General features: G+C 43.1%; 1 protein-coding gene across 1 annotated transcript; it reads right to left on the bottom strand.

The window, feature by feature from the left end:
• Positions 1–517: 517 nt before the first annotated feature.
• Positions 518–21915, bottom strand: cbln1 (cerebellin 1 precursor). The gene is made up of 3 exons (XM_035155952.2): positions 21184–21915; positions 19527–19646; positions 518–3767 (listed from the first exon to the last, which is right to left on the bottom strand). Exons 1-3 carry the CDS (start codon positions 21439–21441, stop codon positions 3570–3572), a joined length of 576 nt encoding a protein of 191 aa, XP_035011843.1. The 5' UTR covers positions 21442–21915; the 3' UTR covers positions 518–3569.
• Between the last annotated feature and the right edge of the window lie 176 nt (positions 21916–22091).

Raw genomic sequence — 22091 nt, 5'->3', positions numbered from 1 at the left:
GAGAGGGATGGTGTTGATGTTTGCTTGTTATTCCAGCGCTAATTTTCCCCCTGGAGCTCATTACAGTCTGGGAGAGAAACAAACCACAAAACCTTAAAAACCAACAGAGTGGAGAAACAGGAGGAGGACGAGGAAGAGGAGGAGGAGGAGGAGGAGGAGAGAGACAAGTAAAGAGGAAGAAGGACAGAGGAAGTAAAGAAGAAAAAGGAACAAAATCAAAGATGGAGAGACGACAGAAAGAATAAAGAAGAAGGTAAGAGAAGAGAGGCGATTAAAACGATAGAGAGAAGAAGGGACGGAGTGAAAAGAGAAAATGATCTGGAGACCTCACACACACACACACACACAGACACACACAGAGACAGACACACACACACACGCTGTGAACACCGCCCACCGTTACACACTTGAATGCACCTGGCGCTGTGTGTGTGTGTGTGTGTGTCTCTTTCAGAAGTTGTGCCAGCTTCGACAAAAAGAAGGAGCCAGGCCAGGCTTAAAGTAGGTTTAAGAAAAATAAAAGTCCCATTTAAATTTTATTGATTTCATCAGAGCAAAGAAATAAGAAAAAACAGTAGATAAATCGATTTGATTGATTGAGAAATCAAAGAATATCATCATCGTCTAAATATTCACATGTAATTTACAGTCAAGATATTAATAATAATCATAATCATAATCATAGTTATGATAATAATAAACAAATAAAAGTCCTCTTTAGCTGCAGGTTTTTCTATAGAAGTAGTAGATTCAGCTTTTTAGCCACAACTTGGTTTGACCCAAAACAAAAACAAGAAGCATGTTTTTAATCAGAAGAGCAGAACGGCAGCCTCAGATTTTCCACACAATCACTAGTAAGTTTCTCGTAGAATATTTTTTCTTTTATATAACACTGAAGTACGGAAGTACAGATATTATAGTCATCAACCAGATTCGGTTTTTCCAGTATTAGTATTATCATTATTATCATCATAATACCAGTAGAATAGAAACAGTGGCTTAGATTTTTCGATATATGTATATATCCATATACTGTGTAAATTTATGTATTTATATATTTATATATATAATAGAGTTTGTGGTTGTAAGTTGGTTTCAGTGTCCAAAAGTCCAACGTTGAAGAAAAGCGCGGAAGGACCCGTGCTGGGAAGCAAACGAGTACAGCAGCAGATAAAGTACAGACACGGGGAAGGAGAGGCGGTCGGGTCGCGGAGGGGCGGAGGAGAGGGAGGGTAACAAAGGCGTACAAAAAAATAAATAAATAAAGGAAGAGAGAGAAATCTGCACTTGTGGGTAAACAGCATAGTCGAGAGAAGAGAGGAGGGGTGTGGCTGTGAAACACAGCAGCGGGGATGGAGAGACAGACGGAGGGAGGGAGGGGGTGGAGGTGTGGAGGAGGGATGGTCGGACAGAATGGAGGTCGATTCCAACGTTTGTTTGGCTGCCAGAGAGACGATAAAAACACTGAAGTAGCAAAGTAGAGCAATACTCTGTGTGCGACTTCTATCAATACCGATATTAGTTTCATTAGATACGGTCACAAGAGAGTCGTGGGGGAGTATTGATTACGTGAGGAATTTATCTAAGTGTGGATCTGAAATTCCTCTGGTTATCAACTCTTCTGTATATCTAGAGATTCTGCATTTTCAGAAATGTAAAACTGCCTTTTTCATTTTCTTCTGATCTCTTTAGGTATAAATTTGGTTAATGTTAGTTGTGGTTAAAGGTTAATACCAAACGCATTGAGTCTTGTGGCCCCTGCGTTACGATGGAGACCCTGAAGTCCAGGGTCTACCCCGGCCCCTCAGGTGACCCTCAAATAGAGGATAAGCTGTAGAGCTGATAGATGGAGGGTTTTATTGACTTTTCCAGTATTTAATCAATCTTTTTTCTAACATTAACCAAGTGTCATGACTTGATATCATTAACTATTTAAGGGTCAGGTCAAGTGTAGGGAAACTGCCCAGTGGCCCCAGAGCCCCGAGGGCCCCTAGAAGCCAAAGGTTTACTCCATATCATCCGTGTTATTATAATTTGATTAATGCTGAATTCGTTAAAGATTTTCACGCCTGAACTAGAATAAAAACACTTCTATCCTCTATTCTGTGGCCCTGCTCTTGTGGAACTTAAAATCTAATTTTTTCCAGATTGTGGGATTTTATCTGAGACAAATATTTATATTAGTTCAGAGTTGAAGCCCAAGTGAAACATATTCAACAGTCACAACATGTTGAGTATTAACATATCACCCTGCAGGAGGTTAATCCAGCCGTGGGGGGGGGGGACGCATTCAATATTAATTCACCATTAACATTTGGTTTCTTGGTAAATGTCTCAGGTGAATGTTTCCCCGTCTGGGAAGCGTCACCTTTAGAAAGAGATTGTATGTAGAAAAATCTGGGAAACTATTATTTTTATTATTTATTATTATCTATTATTTGCACATGCATTTAAATTTCATATATTGGTTTTCATCAAGGACTGTAAAGACGTCAGCTGTTGTTTCGTACACTAAGTGTTTTCTGTGAGTCACAGCTGGACACCGCGGTCGACTATTCTTAGATTTGAAGACGTGTCTGATGCTCGCAGCTGGCAAGCAAATATTTACCATTACTGCCGGCTGCTGTTAGGAACCGAGACATCTGAGTCGAAGACAAAAGGGACGAGACTGACAGGGAAGCAGAGGGAAGGAGCGGGACTATATGCAAGAAGTTAGCAGGCGGATGAAAGAATGGGAGAGGGACACTTGACTGTCTAGGAATCAGGAAAAGACAGCGATTTATATATAAGTATAAAACAAAGCTGACAGGGAGGTAAATGTTTCCTCAGCTCCTGATTTTGGGATCAGGGTTCAGCGTCGCCCCTCTAAAAAAAAGTTCTAGCTTGGCTTTGTGGTGGAGGCTGATCCAGAATCAGTGCGATTTATGTCTAGAATATGAAAACAAAGAGTAAAATAAGCGGGAGATGATAGGAGCAGTTCTCCGAGAAACATTCTTCAAAGCTTCGATTGATGGAGATCGATAATTAATGATTGAATGATGAATGTGGAGGGACGGAGGGACGGAGGGACGGGGGGGTGGGGGTTACACTCGGGCTTTTAAAACACTCTGGAACATATAAATGATCAATTGCGTCTGTCAGCAGAGAATAAAAAAAGTTTTGGCTGTCCAAAGCTGCAGTCGAGCCACAGAGAAAACAGAGGAAAAGGATGAATGACAGGATGGATGAAAGGAGGAGGGGAAGTGAAGAAGCTGGCCGTACACTCGCGTGTGCTGGCTCCACCATTCTCCTCTCGCGTTACCCTTGTTTAATCATTCTGTGTCATGCTCTTACATCGCTCTAACTTCTCCCATCCGTCCTCTTCCCTCCACCCTCCGCAGCGTCCCAAACAGAAGTCTCTTGTCACATCCTCCTCTTCTCTCTTCCTCCTTCTTCTCCTCCTTTAAGGCCATCTCATTCACGTCCGTTTTTTTCTCTTTCTCCATCCCCACCTTCGTCGTAATTTCCATCTTCCACCAGCTCCTCCTTCGTTTCCACCCCTTGCTCCTCCTCTTCCTCTCCGGTTTCCTCTACATGGGAAACACCAGGAAGCCGGAGAAGGTGGAGTATTTCCATCCTCCCATGAGGTTTCCTCTCTCCAGTTTGAGGTAGGCCCGGTCTCCCTTCTCCATCTGGATCAGCACGCCGTTGCTGGCCGCCTCGCGCGTCACATCCTGGTCGCCCGCGAACGCCGAGATCACCGGCCAGCCGTTGTGCATCAGGCTCACCTGCATGAAGGGGAAGAGGAGAGAGTTTAAAAAATGAGGCACAGGAAAAAACAGAAGATCAAACACACGAGCATGGAAGTGTAGAGACGACTAGTGCAAAACACAGTCGAGCCATTTTCAGACATGAGAAACTTTGCCTCCCGCTCACTTGCAATCTGTGCAAGTGAGGAGGGGGCTTAAACCATTTGCTTCCTGTGGAGAAGCAAATCGCAGCCTGGCTTCACGTAGAGTTCAACTTTTAGTGAACTTTGACCCCTGATACTCGTCACATTCATGTTTGCCCTTAATTCTGCTGCGGAGTCCACATGTTTTTGATAACATGACATCGACCTTAGCGACCAAAAGCTCCCTCGACATCCTCCTCGGTGTCTTCTACGTGTGTGGCTTTTGAAATCCGGAGATATTTTATTTCAGGTTGGCGTCTGTCGAGTGTTAGAAACGTCATCAACACGCCCACTCACTCGCTGCGAGTCCTCCAGAGGATCTCGTGCTACGTTCTCACACGAGCTCACTTGGAAGTTCTCTGGGGTTTTAACAGGAACGCTGGCAGGAGAAACTCCAGAGAAGGTCCAGAGCCTCTCACTTCTCGGACAGTTGCGATCTCACATACAGAACATTCAGGAGATTATCTGGAGTTTAGTGCATGTCTGGATAGTCGGCACCATGATGATGCTTTCATGTAGATTCAGATCGTCGTGATTCCCCCTAATTGAGCTGAACGATTTTAGAGAATCCCTTTAAACGATGCGAGGGCTTACAACGGAATATTAGATCTGCAGTCAGAGCACTTCCCAGTTTTTCAAATACCACTTGGAGAAGATTTAACAAAGACGTTTTACACATGGAGAGTTACAGCAGAGCCACACTGTGTCTGACTCAACAAATGTTTCAATAGGGAATAACATCTTCTTACAAAGAGACGTAGCTGTCAGTGACGTGTCCCCCTTCCCCGGCCAGCCGATGCACACACACACACACACACAGACCAACACACACACACACACACACACGCAAACACAGACACACGCACGGCAGCTTTCATCCTTTCTCTTTTGAGCAACAGCAGAAACTCAGGCGCTCCCTGGATTTGTTTCCCCCCAACGCTCCACTAAAATAATGGTTTTTATTCTACCCCCGGTGCCGATGTGGTACTAAAACAAACTGAATTGAATTTCAGAGAAGTGTCTGTTTATGCAGCATCACACTTTATAAAGCCCGTGAAAACCCCTGTGAGCAAACCCACGGATTCTAAAAGAGGCACAACAAAGGGTGTGTGTTCTAATGCGTTTGTAGAGGTGGTTGAACGGTTAGAACACAACGACTACGTGGCCCAAGACGGTTAAAGAGTGGAAACAAGAAGAATTCATAAGGAATCGAGGAGCTGACAAATATGTTATGTCTGAAGAATAATACACTGAAGAGGTTTAAGCGTTTAAGAGCAACACAAATCCCATCTGAAATGCAGAGAGAGGCAATAAACGATCACTGTCCCGACGTGTAAAGGATGAGCGGGATGGATGGATGGATGGTTTGATGGATGGATGGATGGATGGATGGATGGATGGATGGATGGATGGATGGATGGATGGATGGATGGTTTATGGATGGATGGATGGATGGATGGATGGATGGATGGATGGATGGATGGATGGATGACCGGTGAGATGTTTTTCTCTTATTGAAAATATATTATCATGATATTTCTTTACCTTCAGGATTCATCAGTCACAGTTCAGTCAGACTTTCACACGGTAAATTTGTTAAACTGTTGGTAACAGATGGAACACACTCACAAACATCCCATAATTATACACTTATCCACCTCATTTTTTTACCTGACGGTCAGGAGAGAGAACGAGTGTACGTCGAGTGTGTGTGTGTGTGTTGGTCTGTGTGTGTGTGTGTGTGTGTGTGTGTGTTGTGGTCTGTGTGTGTGTGTGTGTGTGTGTGTGTGTGTGTGTGTGTGTGTGTGTGTGTGTGTGTGTGTGTGGGCAGGAGATGAAGAGCCTGCCACAGTCAAGAGCTCTCCTGGCTGCTCTGTTGCTCTGAACAACCAGCCTGTGATTAAAACACTCAGACTACACTTACACTCGCTTTTTTTTAAATTTTTTAATTATCAGGATGAAAACACAGCTCACGGAGAAAAACTTCTTCGCATTGCGGAAAAAACATTTTGTTCGTTAAGGCCACGACACACTTTATAAATAAGATTGTGTAAATGGTTTATAAATCATAACATAACTAATTGATCCATCATCTCCACTCTCATCATGTTGTTTAGTTTTGCTACAGCTTTGCCCACATTTGAAATGTCTTTGCAAGCGCAATTAGTTTAATACGAGATATTGTTAAACAAAAATATAATTGGCTAATACATTTAACAATAAGCCAATAACATTTGTATAAATAACTGCTCCAACCACGATGTAGATATAATTAAAATAGAATGGCACTCAGAGCACGTAGCGCTGCCAAGGCCCAACAGTGAAACCACATTTTAATTCACTAAATTTAGTAGATTTAATTTGGATCTGCACAGAATTACACACACTTATAAATATCAGTTCCCTTGATGCAAAAATGATATGTGGAGTAATATGTGGATCACTCAGTCTATGACTATCATCTCCTCCCGACATGTTCACTCAGCTCCTGCTCCTCAGTTCGACAGTTTCAAACTCTCCTCCTCTGGTATGTGTTCGTCCTCCTTCCTCCGACTACAGAGCTGGAAATGTGTCACGAGTCTTTTAAACAGTTCCATAAACATTACTCGTGGAAAGGGAAGAGGTCACAGGAAGTCAGAGCACCAGAAGCAGTTTTACAGTGGATTTAATCAACTAGATTAACGGAAACTCAATCGAACGTGTCAGAGCTGCACATTGGCAGCATCTTCACCTTCAAATAATCCAACCCACCATCATTTTTAATAATGTAACACGTTATATGATTAATAACATATCTTCAGTCCCCCTGGAGACGTCACCATCGGGGTTATTGGGTCTTTTTATAGACTTTAATTTTGATAGATTTATCATTTCAATGCTTGTTGTCTCTGCTTGGCCACATACGCTTTCCCCCTCAACCTCTCCTCTCCTTCTTTCACCTAAAGATGTCAGGCAGCACATGTCAGATGCAGGATACTGACAGAAAATGCACTCCGTGTGTACAGTAGCCCAGAAGTGCCAATTCAGAGAGCTAAAGTGATATTTATGATCCTGTTTTCATAAATAATTGATTCGGTGAAGTTAACTTTCTGTGGTTTAACAGTAAAATGGTTTCCACCCAAGAAATGGGTTATAGAAATACTGGATAATATTTGCATATAACCAATAATGTCCCTGGATAACTCAGCCGTTAGTAATAACACGTATACCAACAGTCAGAGGAGGACACAGGCTTTAATGTAGCTGTTATAATCAGTGCAGGCTTCTCACAGTTAAATAACTACTTCATTATCATGTGCCGTGATTGATTACAAACATTACACTGTTTCCCACAGTCTTCACTCACCCGGGGACGACGAGCACAAATAATCTGAAAACCTGAAATTTGGATCCCGTCGTCAATAACTGACATCGCTGCAGATCAGACACGAGAGGTGACGAGTAGACGATTTAATCTAACGACACCCCCCCTTTGATGGAGGCCTTTCAGGGACGATGTAGGAGAAGTGTGAGAGTTACTTCTCTTCTTAACGTGATGCAAGTAATGCTTTGTGCTAAAATCACACTAATTAAGATCTTAAGCAACAGAAAGACACAAGCGTAGCAAAGTACTTCGGAAAATACGAGATGTTCTGTTACCAGCATCGGAAACGACTCCGATACTGATAAAAATGTCGGGGTTGAACCTGCGAGTATCCACGTAATGATCCGATACCACGTCCTTTAAGTAATTAAGTTTCACCCTGATAAAGCTGCAATCTTCTTTTGCGGGTAATCACTTCTTTGCCGCTGCAAAACAGAGGCTGAGCTGTACCGCTTTAATTCAAAGTAAAACTGCCACGTGTGATGGATACTACACCTCCGATTTTAGGAGTGGCACCAGTGATACCAACCATCACTTACATGCAGGGTTATTAGCAGAAAACACAATATGTGAGTCTGTATCAGGCAAAATGGACTCGGAGTATCTCTACTAAAAATATCTCATCAAAATCTCTGCCCCAGCCAAGATCTCAGCCTGAGCTCAGCATTGCTACAACACAAGGTGATGGACACCAGGGACCTGCAGTTAGGAGGGAGGTAGAGAAATGCTCAGATAAAAGAAGAGCCAGGAGGGAGAGGGGGATAAAACAAGGAGGAGAGGAAGGAAGACGGACGAGCGAGAAGACGGGAGCGGAGGGGAGCATTTCTTCTGCCTGTGCAAACAGAGATCGTGACGCAAGACCAAAACCATCCAGCATCACCGCGTTACTATGAAACTCAGAGACACACAAACCATTCAGACTAACTCCAGCCTGTCACCTACACAAAGATTCATGTGGAGCTCACACTCACAAACCCTCCGTCACAGACTCACATTTACCTCCGTGCACAAAACAAGCACTGTCTCTGTTTTCTTTCCTTCTTTTACTGAATTATTTAACCACGTTTCCTTGTTATCTTGCTTTTACCTAAAGCCTCCTTCAGATCTGGAGTCTGCTGCGTATCTAACAGTTAAAATACTGGCTGTGCCACGCTGGTGTTATTGGAGAGAGCGAGAATGTTTGTGGGTTATTTGGCTCATGTGGCAGAACTTAATGTAGGATATTGCTCTAATTTGGAGCAAGAAGCAAGTAGAGATGTTTTTTTAGATTTGGGAATTGACCCAAATTCCAGTCATTGCTCAAGTTGTTCTTAGAAGCAACACTAGATAGTTTAATGCATTAAGATAACAGATCAAATCATTGTGAAGGTACACAACATGGTACATTACGACCAAGAAGAGGAAAACAGAAAGTGACAAAGTAAGAAGACGAATAAGAGTGAATATCGGAGCATATTTCACTCGAGAGCTAAAAGACCTGGTGTTGTTCTGTTTAGACAACTGAGTCATTACTTTTGTGAAGTTATCGACTCTTTAGTTTATCATCAGAATCCAGGTAAACCCACTTTGATGGAAGTTTAGCGAGTTAGCCCAAAGATTGGATGGGATTTGATACACATGACGCTCGGACAGCGATAACTTCCTTTCTGCGTTAGCGTCATATTTGAGTAAAATTCCTAATTTTGAGGTTTCTTCTACGACAGCTTGTCAACAAATGCACGTCTGTACAGTTGTGTGTTTGTATTTACGACAGTGAGTCACGCAGCCCAACCTGTCGAGGGTTAATCTGGCCTTGAGTCAATTTGCATTGACGTCACATCAAAACTCAGCACTGTAGAAAATTGCCAGATTTACTTACTTTATGTTTTTAAGATACAGAAATTAAAGGGAATTTACAGGAACTTTAAAAAGTCCACTCCCAAATTTGACTTTTTCTTACTATCTGTCTTTCTTACTAATCTGTCTACTCGCTGTCGTCGCTCTCTGTAACACACACACACACACACACACACACACAAGGGTCAGTGTGTGCTGTGTGCTATGGTGATGTATTGCTCTAATAAAGCTGTGACAGTGGCTTTGGGAGGATGAGACTTTGGTCACCACCACCACCACCACAACTACCACACACACACACACACACATACCATGCATGAATAAAGACCATGTGGTGGTTGTCTAGCCGTCTCCTACTTCCTTCCCCATCTCTCTCTCTCACACACACACACACACACACACACACACACACACACACACGCTGTCAACTACACCCTTACAATTACCACCCATAAATATAAGAGCATGATAATAGGGCTGCGCATCGTGTCAGGCCTCGATCGATCCGCATTCATTAATGCATAAGCACCAATTAACTGGCTGAGTAACAGAGCGAGAGAGAGACAGAATAACAGAGAGGGGGGAGAGACAGAAGACACATGAAGACAGGAAATGAGACGGGGAGAGAAAGTTGGAGCGGAGAGACAGAAAACCTTCGATATGTAAATACACGCTGTCGGACGTCTCAGTGCAGCACTTAAAGCCACCGACATGATGACATTCTGTTATTGCATCGTCGGGTCCTGCCCGGGCGACTGTCTTGACACGGCAATGATTCCTCCACATCCTTTTCTTTTTTATCTGTCTCTTTTTCTTTCCTTTCATCTCGACATCTTTTCCTTTGCGTCCTCAGTCCTTCTTAATATTTTCCTTGTCGCCTTTCATTCCCCCTTTCCTCCCTCTCTCTCTCTCTCTCTCTCTCTCTCTCTCTCTCTCTCTCTCTCTCTCTCTCTCTCCCTCTCTTTCTCTCTTTTTCTTTCCATCTTTCACTGAGAGAGACTTTGTCACCATGATGGATTCATACATAATGGTGTGTCTGTGACACTGCCCGTCTGTAAAATGGCCGAGTTATCTGTATTGGAACTTTTCTGAAGTTTGAGGAAAAGTGAATCCGAGGTCAATGGGTACGGAATAAAACCACTAAACCACTGACAGGAAGACTTGCTGGGACAAAACAAAGACTGACATCCGTGTGTGTAAAACAGGAAAGATCAGATTTATAACATTTATATATACATAAAGTCTGTGACATTTGGAGAAACCCATCAGAATCCTATAGAAGGTTTGAATAAAAGCTGCTGATTTCATGTTTCACCTACAAACACGTCACCGCTTGCTGTTGTTCCACCATTTTATGATTAAAACGTTTGGGAAAAGCAAACACGAAAGGTTGAGTTAGTTGTATCAAGTGGATCTTTACACATCATTGACTAATAACGACTCTATCGACACATTACATCCAACATACATCCAGAATTTTAAAACTTGCAATAGTAAAATGCACAAAGCTACCACAAACCCTTTTGAGTATTTTCTCTCAAGTTTTGCAAAAGCTTCAACTCCTCGTTATTTTCACAACTCGACCCTCAAACCCGGTTCATGCTTCGTCAAATCTCTGATCCCATCGGCTCTGGACCAAGACTCTGAGGTGTTAAAGGTCCAGACGACATTTTAATAATCTCTATCAGCAGCTTTCTGCAGATGAACACAGACAAATGAATCAATCAATGTGTTCCACCTCTTTACACAGACTGTTTACATGTGGGTTAGCAAAGCCTTATTCAGGATAAGGTCATCGGAAAAGTCTGTTACTCGTCAGTTTGATGTCCATGTAAACTGGCCTCATGTTAGTTTGATGCAACAAACACACAGAAGCCGTCTCAGTGGCCGATCTGCTGGTGTTGTGATCAATAAAGCATGATGGGTAAATGGCGATGCTCACTAAAACCATTCTTTCCAACACTAGTTTCCCTCAAGTCAAAGTTTTGAGATGGAAAACTGTTTCTAGTAAACTGCTTTGCATTTTGAAAAAAAAAAAAAATATCCTGCCGCAGAGGCTCTCACCTTGTTAGAGTCTGGAACATCTGTGCTGGCCAGCAGACTTTATTTAGGTCAAGTGTGTGTGTGTGTGTGTGTGTGTGTGTGTGTGTGTGTGTGTGTGTGTGTGTGTGTGTGTGTGTGTGTGTGTGTGTTTGTATGGTGCTTTCAACAAGCGTTTTCTTTTGTTGGTAGATTTCTGTATCGTTGTCCTTTTTGAGCAGAAAACAACAGTACGTGCACAATAACAAGCCTGCAACTCTCGGAGGGTCACAGCTGTGATTTGTTACCAGTTTTAATAAGCACTTTTCCCATTTGCGTTGAACGTTGAAAAATGAAGTTAACAATATTCTAAATAAAACAGAGTGTGTGTCTGCTGACAGAAAACCCAACAACGTACACTTAGATTTGAATTGATCATGACCGTGAAAATAAAGAAAACCTTGATGGGAATTTGACACATAAGTTACACGTTAGTTTTTGTGAAGGCAACTCATCTCTGGACGAGGGGTGTGTAGTGAGATCCTACATGGCTGGTTCCTACCAGACCGGTACTGAAATAGCTGCCCTGCTAACATGCACCAGAAACATCACCACAACAACCGAAACCACAACACACTCTCTGGCTCTGGCACCACGTAACATACAAGCTCTTGTTGTCGACCATAGTTTTGTGCTTTTGTTAAGAAATAAAATATCTGGCATGTTTTGGCAATGGTACCAGTTTGAAAGTATCCTGTATCGGGAAAAAACCCTAAATAACAACCAACCCTAAACTCTGAACCCACAACTTATTCATGTGCTGTACATTGAAAGATATCGTCCACACAATCAACACCACTACATGTTGTATACGTCAGTTGTTACACAAAAGATTTCGCTGCCCTGCGACAGATCACGTTGCCCTGATCACATTGTGGAGACGCTCCAGCAGAGAAAAGACAGACAGTCTTTCTCAGGTCCTCTAATGAACTTAGAGGCTCCACCGCTGCCGACATGATCACCGCCGCCTCTTTACCTCTGCCTGCACAGTGTGACTGGGATTATTCTTGACTTTTATCTCATTACATCTCATGGTTTTTGTGTTGGTTGGGAGGAAATCACATAAAATAAACTTTCCACGGTTCAATTTACTCTAATTGTCCAGTGCAGACACAGTGCAGACACAGTGGAGACACAGGGGACGTTCAAAAGGAGACACATTGGACCGTGGTGTGGAATCTAACTGACTGACTGATTGAATAATAAAGAGAGAATTGTCTAATATAAAACAAATTGGTGATGAAAATGAACCTCAGCTGTAAATCTGACCTCACATGAAGCTAAAGTTAATTCCTGTAGCATTGAGAGATTCCAGGAAATCAGTAAAAAACGAAGCAACGCAGAAATGATGCCGAGAGACGGAGGCAAGCGGAGCAAAGGTCAGAGCGTTACTAAACATTATAGAGTGGATCAGATCTTACAAATGTCAGCAAATCTTCGTCAGCCGTCATCAATACCGCCGCGGAGAACGGCCTCATTAATTTGACAAAACCACTGAGCAAAGCTTTCACCCGTCACATTAGAGAGAGAGAGAGAGAGAGTGGAAACATGCAACTCTGAGTCTGTTGGCAAATGTCAAACCACAGCAAATGATGAAAGTTAATTGAGATGAGTCAAGTCGAGTTTCAGCCAGAGACACGTGATCCTTTATAGCGTTTACACTGAGCGAACCAGAAAAACCTGGAGGGAAATTAATTATACCTTAAATATGAAGAAATTATTTACATCCATCTACGGCTGCAAGACAGAAGATAGAAGATGTAGATAGAGAACCAGAGTAAAGAGTGAGATCTTTAGCAAAAGAACAAAAACCTTCTGGTGCATTGTCTCTGCGCCGGTCATGACGTCATAGTCGCAGGATTATGACACAACAACAACAACAACAACGAAGTCGGCCGGTGGAGAAACACAATATATGACCAATGTTTGTTTTAAATGTAGAATTAAACAACATGTTGAATTACCTTTTTTTAAACATATAGATACACTTGTTTGTCTCAGTTTGTGCAGTGATGCTCTGCTCGTATATTTACATTTGTACAACAGGTCGGGCTGTTCCTGCTCCCTCCCTCCTCTCGTTTCTCTGCAGCGAGCGCAATGCATGATGGTACATATTGATCAGTTAGTGACCATCGGTTGTGCACTACTTTTCACGATGTATTCTGAGAAACAATGAGTGAACTATAGAGGGATTTAGCTCACTAAATAGTTGGACACCACTACAAAACGGCTAACTCACTATGTATTGATTAGTGAGTGGTTTCGGACCCAGACGGTGATTTAAATGACTCGATCATCTAATCAACTCACCGAGAGACGGCAGCTGAAAACCCAGACTGGTCCGTCCAGACTCCACCCACCATGTGGGGTCCAGACGCTGCAGCCAAGTTCCTCCCTGTCGGTCAGTTTGTTTTCCTGCTCGCCTGAACCCAGCTAATTTTCTGCCCTGCTTGTGCCTGAACTCCACAACTCCTGTTCACTTGAAGTCCTGCCACGTCCAGGCCCCGTCTCCATCAGCTGCTCCCAGTTTGCGTAGCTTTAGCCAGCTCTAGTTTTTCTACTCTGCTCTGCAGCCTCTGCCACTTCACTCCCTCCCAACCCCGGGAGCCTCATCCAAAGCCCAAACGTCTCCAGCCAAGTTACAAGCAAACACAATTCAAGTCACAATAAACCGCCTTCAAGTCATCTCTTGTTTTACATTCAGGTTCTGAACTAAACTGCTATAACATGAGCACCAATCAATGCAGCTTTCTATGATGTTCTGCCAAACTGAGAGAGACTGTGCAGGGGTTGATCGGATAAAAGGGAAACTATGCATCTGGCTGGCAGACGGCATGTTCATGTGTTTGTGCCAACAATGATATTAAACTGTAAGAAAGCAACAAACAGAAAATCATATCTAAAAACGCACATTGTTGTTTCTCCATCAGATATTTATCACATTAATTGACCTTTAAATGACATTTACACACCAGCAAACAAAAGAAACACAGGCACTTATGAATAACACATTAATTACACACTTCTATTACCATCCTGACAATAGGATGATTTTAATGGACACATTTCCACCGCCTAATCTCATGCCAAATAAATCCATTAAAATAATCTATTCCACTAAAGAATTCATGACATGAGCTTTAAAGAGAGTTTTCCTTTGTGATCTGTTTGAGTATTTTTCAAAATTTGACTAATAGACATGATTCTTCATTCCTGGATTGTTTTACGTATTTTTTGTTGCACTTAACTTTGAAATTTTAATGATGTCTCTATCAACCTTTACAAAGGTACATCCAGAAAATACACACACACGTAAATGTTTGGTGCATCCATAGCTGATATTTGTCTTTCTAGGCAAAAAACTAATAATTTGAGTACAAAACATTACGATGCTTCTATGGATCTAAAAATCATATGATGTTCACCATGATATCCAACTCTGCATCTTAGCATGCTAACAGGTGCTAGCATGTGTGAACTTCTTGGTCGAAGGATCCTAGAAGTCTGTGAGATTCATCCAGAGTCATGAATGTCTCTATCAAACTTTGTCAATGTTGAGACATTTCAGTCAATAAGTGAACATTAAACCTGCCGGTGACGCTGGAGGAGAAGTCGTGTGTTCGCCAAAGTCAGTAGGTTTGATCCTCTGGAGACTCTGGATCTCTGAACTGGCCCCAGTCTAACGTGTCTTTATCCACCAGTGCAACAAAGCTCACAAACAAGCAGCTGCGACACATGAGGCCTGACAAGTCCCAGTCTCTGCCGTCAGCTGCAGACAAACCAACTCCTTTACTCCATCTTTTCTTTCTGCTCTCACCTGCCACCATTTTAAGTGAACATAGGAATAGATGAGGAGTCTTTGCTTCTCATTTCCCTGCATCTCCACCTTTTTAAAAAGGTTTACACCGTCTCAGCCAGAACTTCATTTTAGTTTTTTTGCTCCTCATGAAAGAACACGTACATGTTCTTGCTGGTTACTCGTTTCCCTCAGACACAGCTGAAGTGCATTGGAAGTGTACTGAGATATTTCTCTTGATCCTGGTCCCTCTCTATAGATCTCACTGTTTTCAGAAATTATTTCCCCATCTTCCAGAGAAGACACCCCAAGAAATACAGAGTAATATCTACGGTATTTACCATTATCCTCACCCTCACTCCCGTTTATACTCTGAGGATTAATTAAACTGTGTTAATCCATGTCACGGTGATTGTGAAAATCAAACCCTCCCTCAGTCTTACATCAGCCTCAGTTGTTCAAACACCATCTTGGCCCACAGTTAAGGTGACCCAGGGATATTAGCACCACATTTATTTCTGTCCACTGAGACCAGTAAACAAATGGCTCAGGTCATGCAGGAGACGGGCAAGCTGTTTGTGATCAGTGTGGAGTTGTTGTGTATCTGAGGTTCAGTGAATCATGTTTGGTCCCCAGATGTATTAACGAGGCGTGACCGCGAATAAAAGAAAATTGATATCGGCAGGAGTTTTTCTGGGTTTAAAATTTGTTTTAATCTGGTAATAAGACATAAATCCAACAGTGTTATACGGTCTAGTTATTCTTTTTATGGAATCAACTCACTCTATGTGTTGGATGTCAACGTTCACTCTGAGATCTTTGATTTGAAATGTGTGTGTGTGTGTGTGTGTGTGTGTGTGTGTGTATTCCCCATATTCCTACATAAACGCTGGCCATTTGTCCATTTAGCCGACGTCTATGTCAGCTGTATTGAAAAGCTGCACAGGGATCAGATGATATTAAATAACCTGTTTGATGATATTTGAGGATGAGGCTCGAGCAGAGTTTCCTCTCAGTGGTTCTTTACACATATCAATATTTAAGAGTATTTTTTAAAACAGAATGAGCCATCGCTTTAATGAAATCCTGAGTATACGACATTAGCATGTTGTGATAAGACTAAAACTATTTTTATAAGAGAACAGCCTCATTCTGCATAGTCGCCCTATCATTAATTATAGATCATATGAAATATATAATTAGACTGTTAAAATGTGCTTCTATTGTATACATGTTAAAAAATAGCAAGCTCAAAATGAAAGCTGTGACTATGGTGTCTCATTTGCTCAAAATAGAGTTTCCTTTATAACAGTACAAGCCTGGCAGGCCACCAGGCCAACGAGAACCCCCGCCAGGCAAAATAAAACTGTTTAATGGAACAAAAAAATAACGGCAATGACATACGGCTAATATCCTTTGTTTTGGAAATCAATAATCATCTGTGTCTGGGTGCATCCGTGCAGCACTTTGGAAAACTGTTCCAAAACGTGAGTCAACCTTTGTGTCGTGGACGCTGTCATTCAGACTCTGTTATTACATTATTTCCCATTTTAATGCTGGTTTATATGGCTTTTTTAAAAAGCTGAGAATTATAATGAGTAGAATCCGGACCCACATGGTGCAGGAAGAAACGCTCATGATGTAGTAAAGTGAAATCAGACCGAGCCATGTCTGTATCACTAACAGTCTTCTTGCTGTAGTACAAGTACAGCAAGCACAACATTTGCTGTTCTGAAGAAATATTGAAAAAACGAGCGTGTTCAGTGAAATCTCTGACCCCAGTGACCCTACTTCGAGAATAGAAACTTGTTTATTGGAAACCAAAGAACAAACCTGGGTTCAAGCAGTGAAACATTTAAAAGGGTTTCGGAAGCTACTATAAAATGTAAAGTACGTTCTTTTAAAGCCAAACAGTGCGTAAAAGGTAGAATCTCGTGTTATCAGGACGGTGTGTTATCAAAGGCTGGAAGTCACCAGGTTTTCCTCTCTCAGCGGGGAAATGATAGAAATGGTAGAAACAGAAAGGCCTTAATACGCAGCTGCTTTAACCTGAGGCTTTTAAAGATGCCTTTTCCAAATGCTGAAATACTGTAGTAAAATATCACCGGCTCTCACTGCAGAACCCCAGTAAACAAAACTGTAAGATTTCCTCTTTCCTCTTTCCTCTTAATTATCTTTTTTTCTGAAATGTGGATCAGTGCTTTGTGGAAGTGAGTCTAAAAAACTCACACTATGTCCACTACTCCACGTTATGGTCTTCAACGAGCAGAGGAAGATCCACTCTCATTACTTCGATGACCAATCGAACCACACTGAGGAGTTCCAGTGTCGTCTGTCTGATCTGTGAGCCCCCTGCTCCGAGCTGCAGGGACCAGATGCTCACTCGGCAATTTACCTGGGATTTCAAATAGAAATCCTGTAGCAAGAGGAAGCGTTTGGTAAATGGGATTTTCAAAATAATGTACGTAAGCTATCCGTAATTGGAAGTATAGGGGCGTTGTGGGAAGGGGGGGGGGAGGCAGAGTTCCCTTTAGATCGGTGAGTATAGGGTATTTAATTTGAAATACTTGTATTTAATTGCCAGGCGTAAAGCACAGGGAGATATAGAGACAGACAGGTTTCTGGGAGCATTTTGACACCCACAGCTGGCGTCAGGGTTCGACAGACAGAAACCTGCACAGGAAAATAACTGATGAGAGATGGAACTAACTGTTTGTCTTCCCTTCATCTACACAGCATCCACTGATCAATACGGACTCATGATGTCTGGTTTTTCCTCCCATTTCTTTCCTCGCCCCTCTGCCTGAACCTTCTTTTCCACTTTCCTACCTGTCCACCCTCTGTTATTCTCTGACTCTGCCCTCTTTTCTATTTATCTTTCTTACATTCCCCCTCATTTTCCTCTATCCCTCAATTTCCACATCTTCTCTACACTTTGAAATCTTCCTTTTTCCTTTCTTTGTCCCTGAATGTTTTGCACTCGCTCTCCTCTCCCTGCTGTCTCTCATCTGCTGTGTGCACCGCAAGTAGCCGCCTCTAAGGCAATCAAACAGTGGGAGTTTTCCACACAGCAGATGTGCTGGACGGATGGTGGGATGAGCGGGAACAGGTGGAGGGTGAGGAGTGCACAGGTAGGATGCTCGGAGGAGAGGGGACAACCCACACCTGTCGGCTTCGCGTTCGAAAACGTGACGGAAAAAAGCTTTTTTTGAAATGTTCAAGGTCAGTTTTCAAACGCCGTTATCTCCAGGTGGAGAAGGATTTACACCGAAGAGGACGTAAAGTAGGAAATAGGCATAATGTGGCCCAGTCAGCCATTGGACTGGTTTTCAAAGTAACTCCAGTAACAATCAGTTTCTCCATTTTCTCCTTGTCAATCGCTCTTTGTGGTGCTTCTGCATCTCATACTCGTACTAAGACAACACAGCAAATTGGCACAAATGGCAGTGCTAATGGTAATGTGACAGGCATTACCGCCACTGTGTTCTGCACGGTACGCCAGACTTAATTACCTCAGCGCCATGAGTCAAGTGTTTGCCGTCCGTGGTCTATTTTGCGTTCAGTCACACAAAGATGACTGGGAGAACGCGCCGAGCTCGACATCGCTTTTCTCCCCCCTCACACACGCCCGCCCTCCTTGTTGTTGTTATTGTCGTCGTTACCGCTGCTGCCATGCTAATTAATTCAAGACTGCAATAATAAAGTATAAGTAGCAAAACCTAATGCCAAAGCCCCGGGGACCCGGCGGCATAATTGCACAACAGTTTAATTTGCAAGGATACATTGTAATTAACACCGTGCGGCTTGTAAAGCATCATTATGTGCATGTTAAATGCTGGAAATGGGCTGAAGACTGCTCCAGTGATTTCTGTCACTTGACACATTAGAAGAATACAGACACTGTCATAGGTGAAACGCTTTGTTAGTTGGATGAAGGACGAGTTGTGGTTGGGGTCCCTGCAGGCTGTGTGTGTGTGTGTGTGTGTCTGTGTGTGTGTGTGTGTGTGTGTGTGTGTGTGTGTGTGTGCAATCCTTGTGTGCATTAGTAAGAAAATTAAAAAAGCCTCCCTGTGTTTGCTCTGTTCAAAATTCAGTTAATGTTTTAATTTTCTTAATATCCACAGTTCTCCGTCAGCCCGCGGCCTCTCTCTTCGTGAACAGAGGCAGAGGAGGAGATTGTCGCCGTCCGTGGCGTTGAAAGTGAAGCTGCTGCACAGAGCTCGCCACAGCACGCCGTCCTCCTACCGGCTACACGCGCCTGATTTGGCTCTGTCCTCTGTGCATGTATTGATTAATTAAGATTGAGCCGGCGGGTGGCAGGAGACCCGCTTTCATCTGTCCGCCTCCGTCGTTGTCTCCAGGGAAAGAGATCTCAAACATTTACAAAATGACTGCCAGTGCAGATGATATTCAACTTTTATGAGGGGAAAACGATGAGGGGGGGGGGCTCGTGGGGTGGTCTGCACGTGCACACACACACACACACACATACAAAAGACAAACACATAGACACACATTACCTGTATAGTTTGGCGGTTGTAGACTTTCACCACATGGAAGTTAAAACTGTAAATCCCTTTGCGTGGTGAGATGAAATTACTTCTCTCCTCGTCAAAATTCTTCCCAATGTTTACAAGAACCTGAAAGAAAGAAAGACAGAGAGACTTTCAATTTACAAAATTGCTTATTTGTGCTCGTGTCTTTCAGAGGACTTTTTGCAGAGGTCACTGCAAGATCATATAGGTTTAAAAATGTTACAATTATGGACAAACAAAGACATAATCTGCATCTTTAAATCATTGAATCCCAAAAAATGTCATATAACATGTCAATGCAAATAGACGAACATAAAAAGATTGTGCTCTTCACCACATCTTATTGCCATAAAACATATTTCATCATTGTTTAGATGATTGAATTTATGATTTAGTCTGATTCAGCCCACATTATTTTACATGTACTTTTTTACATTACATTTCCAGGATGTCCTTTTGTCCTCTGGAGGACTCCGAGAGCCCCTGTGGCCCCCGGACCTCACACACTCAGACTCACTGATGGAGGAATAACTCTCTGCTTTAATCGAGGCTCTTCCTCACTGTCAGAACACCCAAACTTTATGAGGGAATGAGAGCGAACTTAATCAATCTTTCAAATGAAATTTTCAATTATGGATTTCTGCGGCTAAATGTCTGGTTTTATGGACGGAGGCGAACTGTGGCGCGTAATTGAACGGCAATTTGAGGGAGAATTAACCTTTAACGGCAGGCGGGTAGGACCTCGCCCTCGTGACCTGCCGTTACTAAATTATTTGGCGAGATGTCAGTTCCCATATCGCGAATTGTCAGCACAGAAAGGTGAAATATTCAGGAGGCTTGCCTTCCAAGATATTCCTTTCACAATCACTTTGGAAATGTAATAGCAATACAATTTTTAAAAAGAGTCACAGATTAATTTCTGCAGAGACTTGTTAGTCGAGGAGCGGAGCAGCTCCTGGCATCTGTCCACGAGATGCAGCTGCGCGTAAAACCAGCTTCTCAGGCACAAATCCATCCTCTCATTTAACATGGATTATTTGGTTTTACTGACTTTTAAAAATATCTTATACATCACGTCTGGAATAATGTATTAGCTATAAAAATTCACATTCGTTTCAGCTCCACTTTCCCTTTAGTCCCGGAGTGCAGCTGCTGTTCAGGAGATGCAGCTGCGCGTAAAACCTCTATGGCACAAATTCATCCTCTCGTTTAACCTGGCTTATTTGGTTTTACCGACTTTTTTAAACGTTGTATACAACACGTCTGGACTAACTTCAGCTTTTACTGCATTAATATGCACATTCAATGTTTGCAGTTTTTTTAAGAAGCGTGTGGAACAAACCTCGCAGATTATTAAATAGTCAAAGACGCATAAAACACAATGTATTACGGTTTCTGGAGCCTCTGAATATTACATGTTACGCTTAAAACTTCACAGAAGATATTTAACATTCATCACTCCCAGCGTTAAAACATCGAACACACTCCATCTGAAACTTCACGTGCGCTGCATTCTCTGCACCATCGACATTAAACTACAACAATGACAAACTTATTCTGCTTCTCTGCTGGTATATTTATTTTACAGTAAAATGAACAGAGCAGGTACAGCATGCATATATATATATATGTTGTCTCATACCCGGTCGAAGTAGATGACCATGGTCCGGTTGCTCATCTCGGAGGGCTCGTGGTTGGTGTTGCGGACCGCGGAGAACGCCACCTTGGCGCTGCCGGAGCGCACGGAGATGCCGAGCGCGGTGCCGGTGGGGTCGGCGGTGGGGTTGGAGTCGCAGACCACCAGACACTTCCCCTCCAGGATGATCGGTTCCGTCTCGTTCTGCGCGCGGGCCGGAGCCGCCGCGAGCCACACGGCGCTGAGCAGGCAAACCGCCAACATACCGGAGCAGGAGCAACTTCCCCGCGTCGACGGGTCTGATCCCCCTGAAAACAAAGTCAGGTGGAAGGACGAGGCTCCCGGTTTTTCCCTTTGATGAAGCGCGAGGAGGTCTTTGATTTAAGGTGGCACTCCGTTTTCTTTTTAACAAGCAAACTCTCTTCTTTCTGTGAGAGGGAACCAGACTGTTTATATTTTTTGGGGGGCTTCTTCCCTCCGCTCAGATTCCCACTTTTCCTCACTTCTCTTTCTTTATTTTAAATCTTCTTTTTCTTTCTTGTCACCTGGAGACACGCGGGTTACGCGGGAGTGGCGCGCGCTGCGGAGGGGCCCTGCACGAGTGACGAGGCAGCAGAAGTCATAGCGCGCGGGAGGGAGCTCCGTCGCGCGCGCCTGAATTATTGATATGTGAGATTCAAACACAAAAGGCTCGCGAGGAAGAGGGGGAGCGGCGCGTGCGAGAAGCAAGATGCTCCCGCCCCTGCTCCAACTCTTCTTCTTCTTCTTTTTTTTCTCTCTCTCTCTTTTCTCAGACCCCTCCCTCCATCTCTCCATCCATCCTCCTCCTCCTCCTCGCTCTCCACCCGGTAACGGAGAGCCATCATCGGATTAGCGCGTGCGCGTCTATGATGTTTTCCAATCACTGCGCACCG

This window comes from Hippoglossus stenolepis, chromosome 5, assembly GCF_022539355.2.
Source record: "Hippoglossus stenolepis isolate QCI-W04-F060 chromosome 5, HSTE1.2, whole genome shotgun sequence".
Classification (NCBI taxonomy): domain Eukaryota; kingdom Metazoa; phylum Chordata; class Actinopteri; order Pleuronectiformes; family Pleuronectidae; genus Hippoglossus; species Hippoglossus stenolepis.
This window is presented reverse-complemented; position numbering and strand designations above follow the sequence as displayed.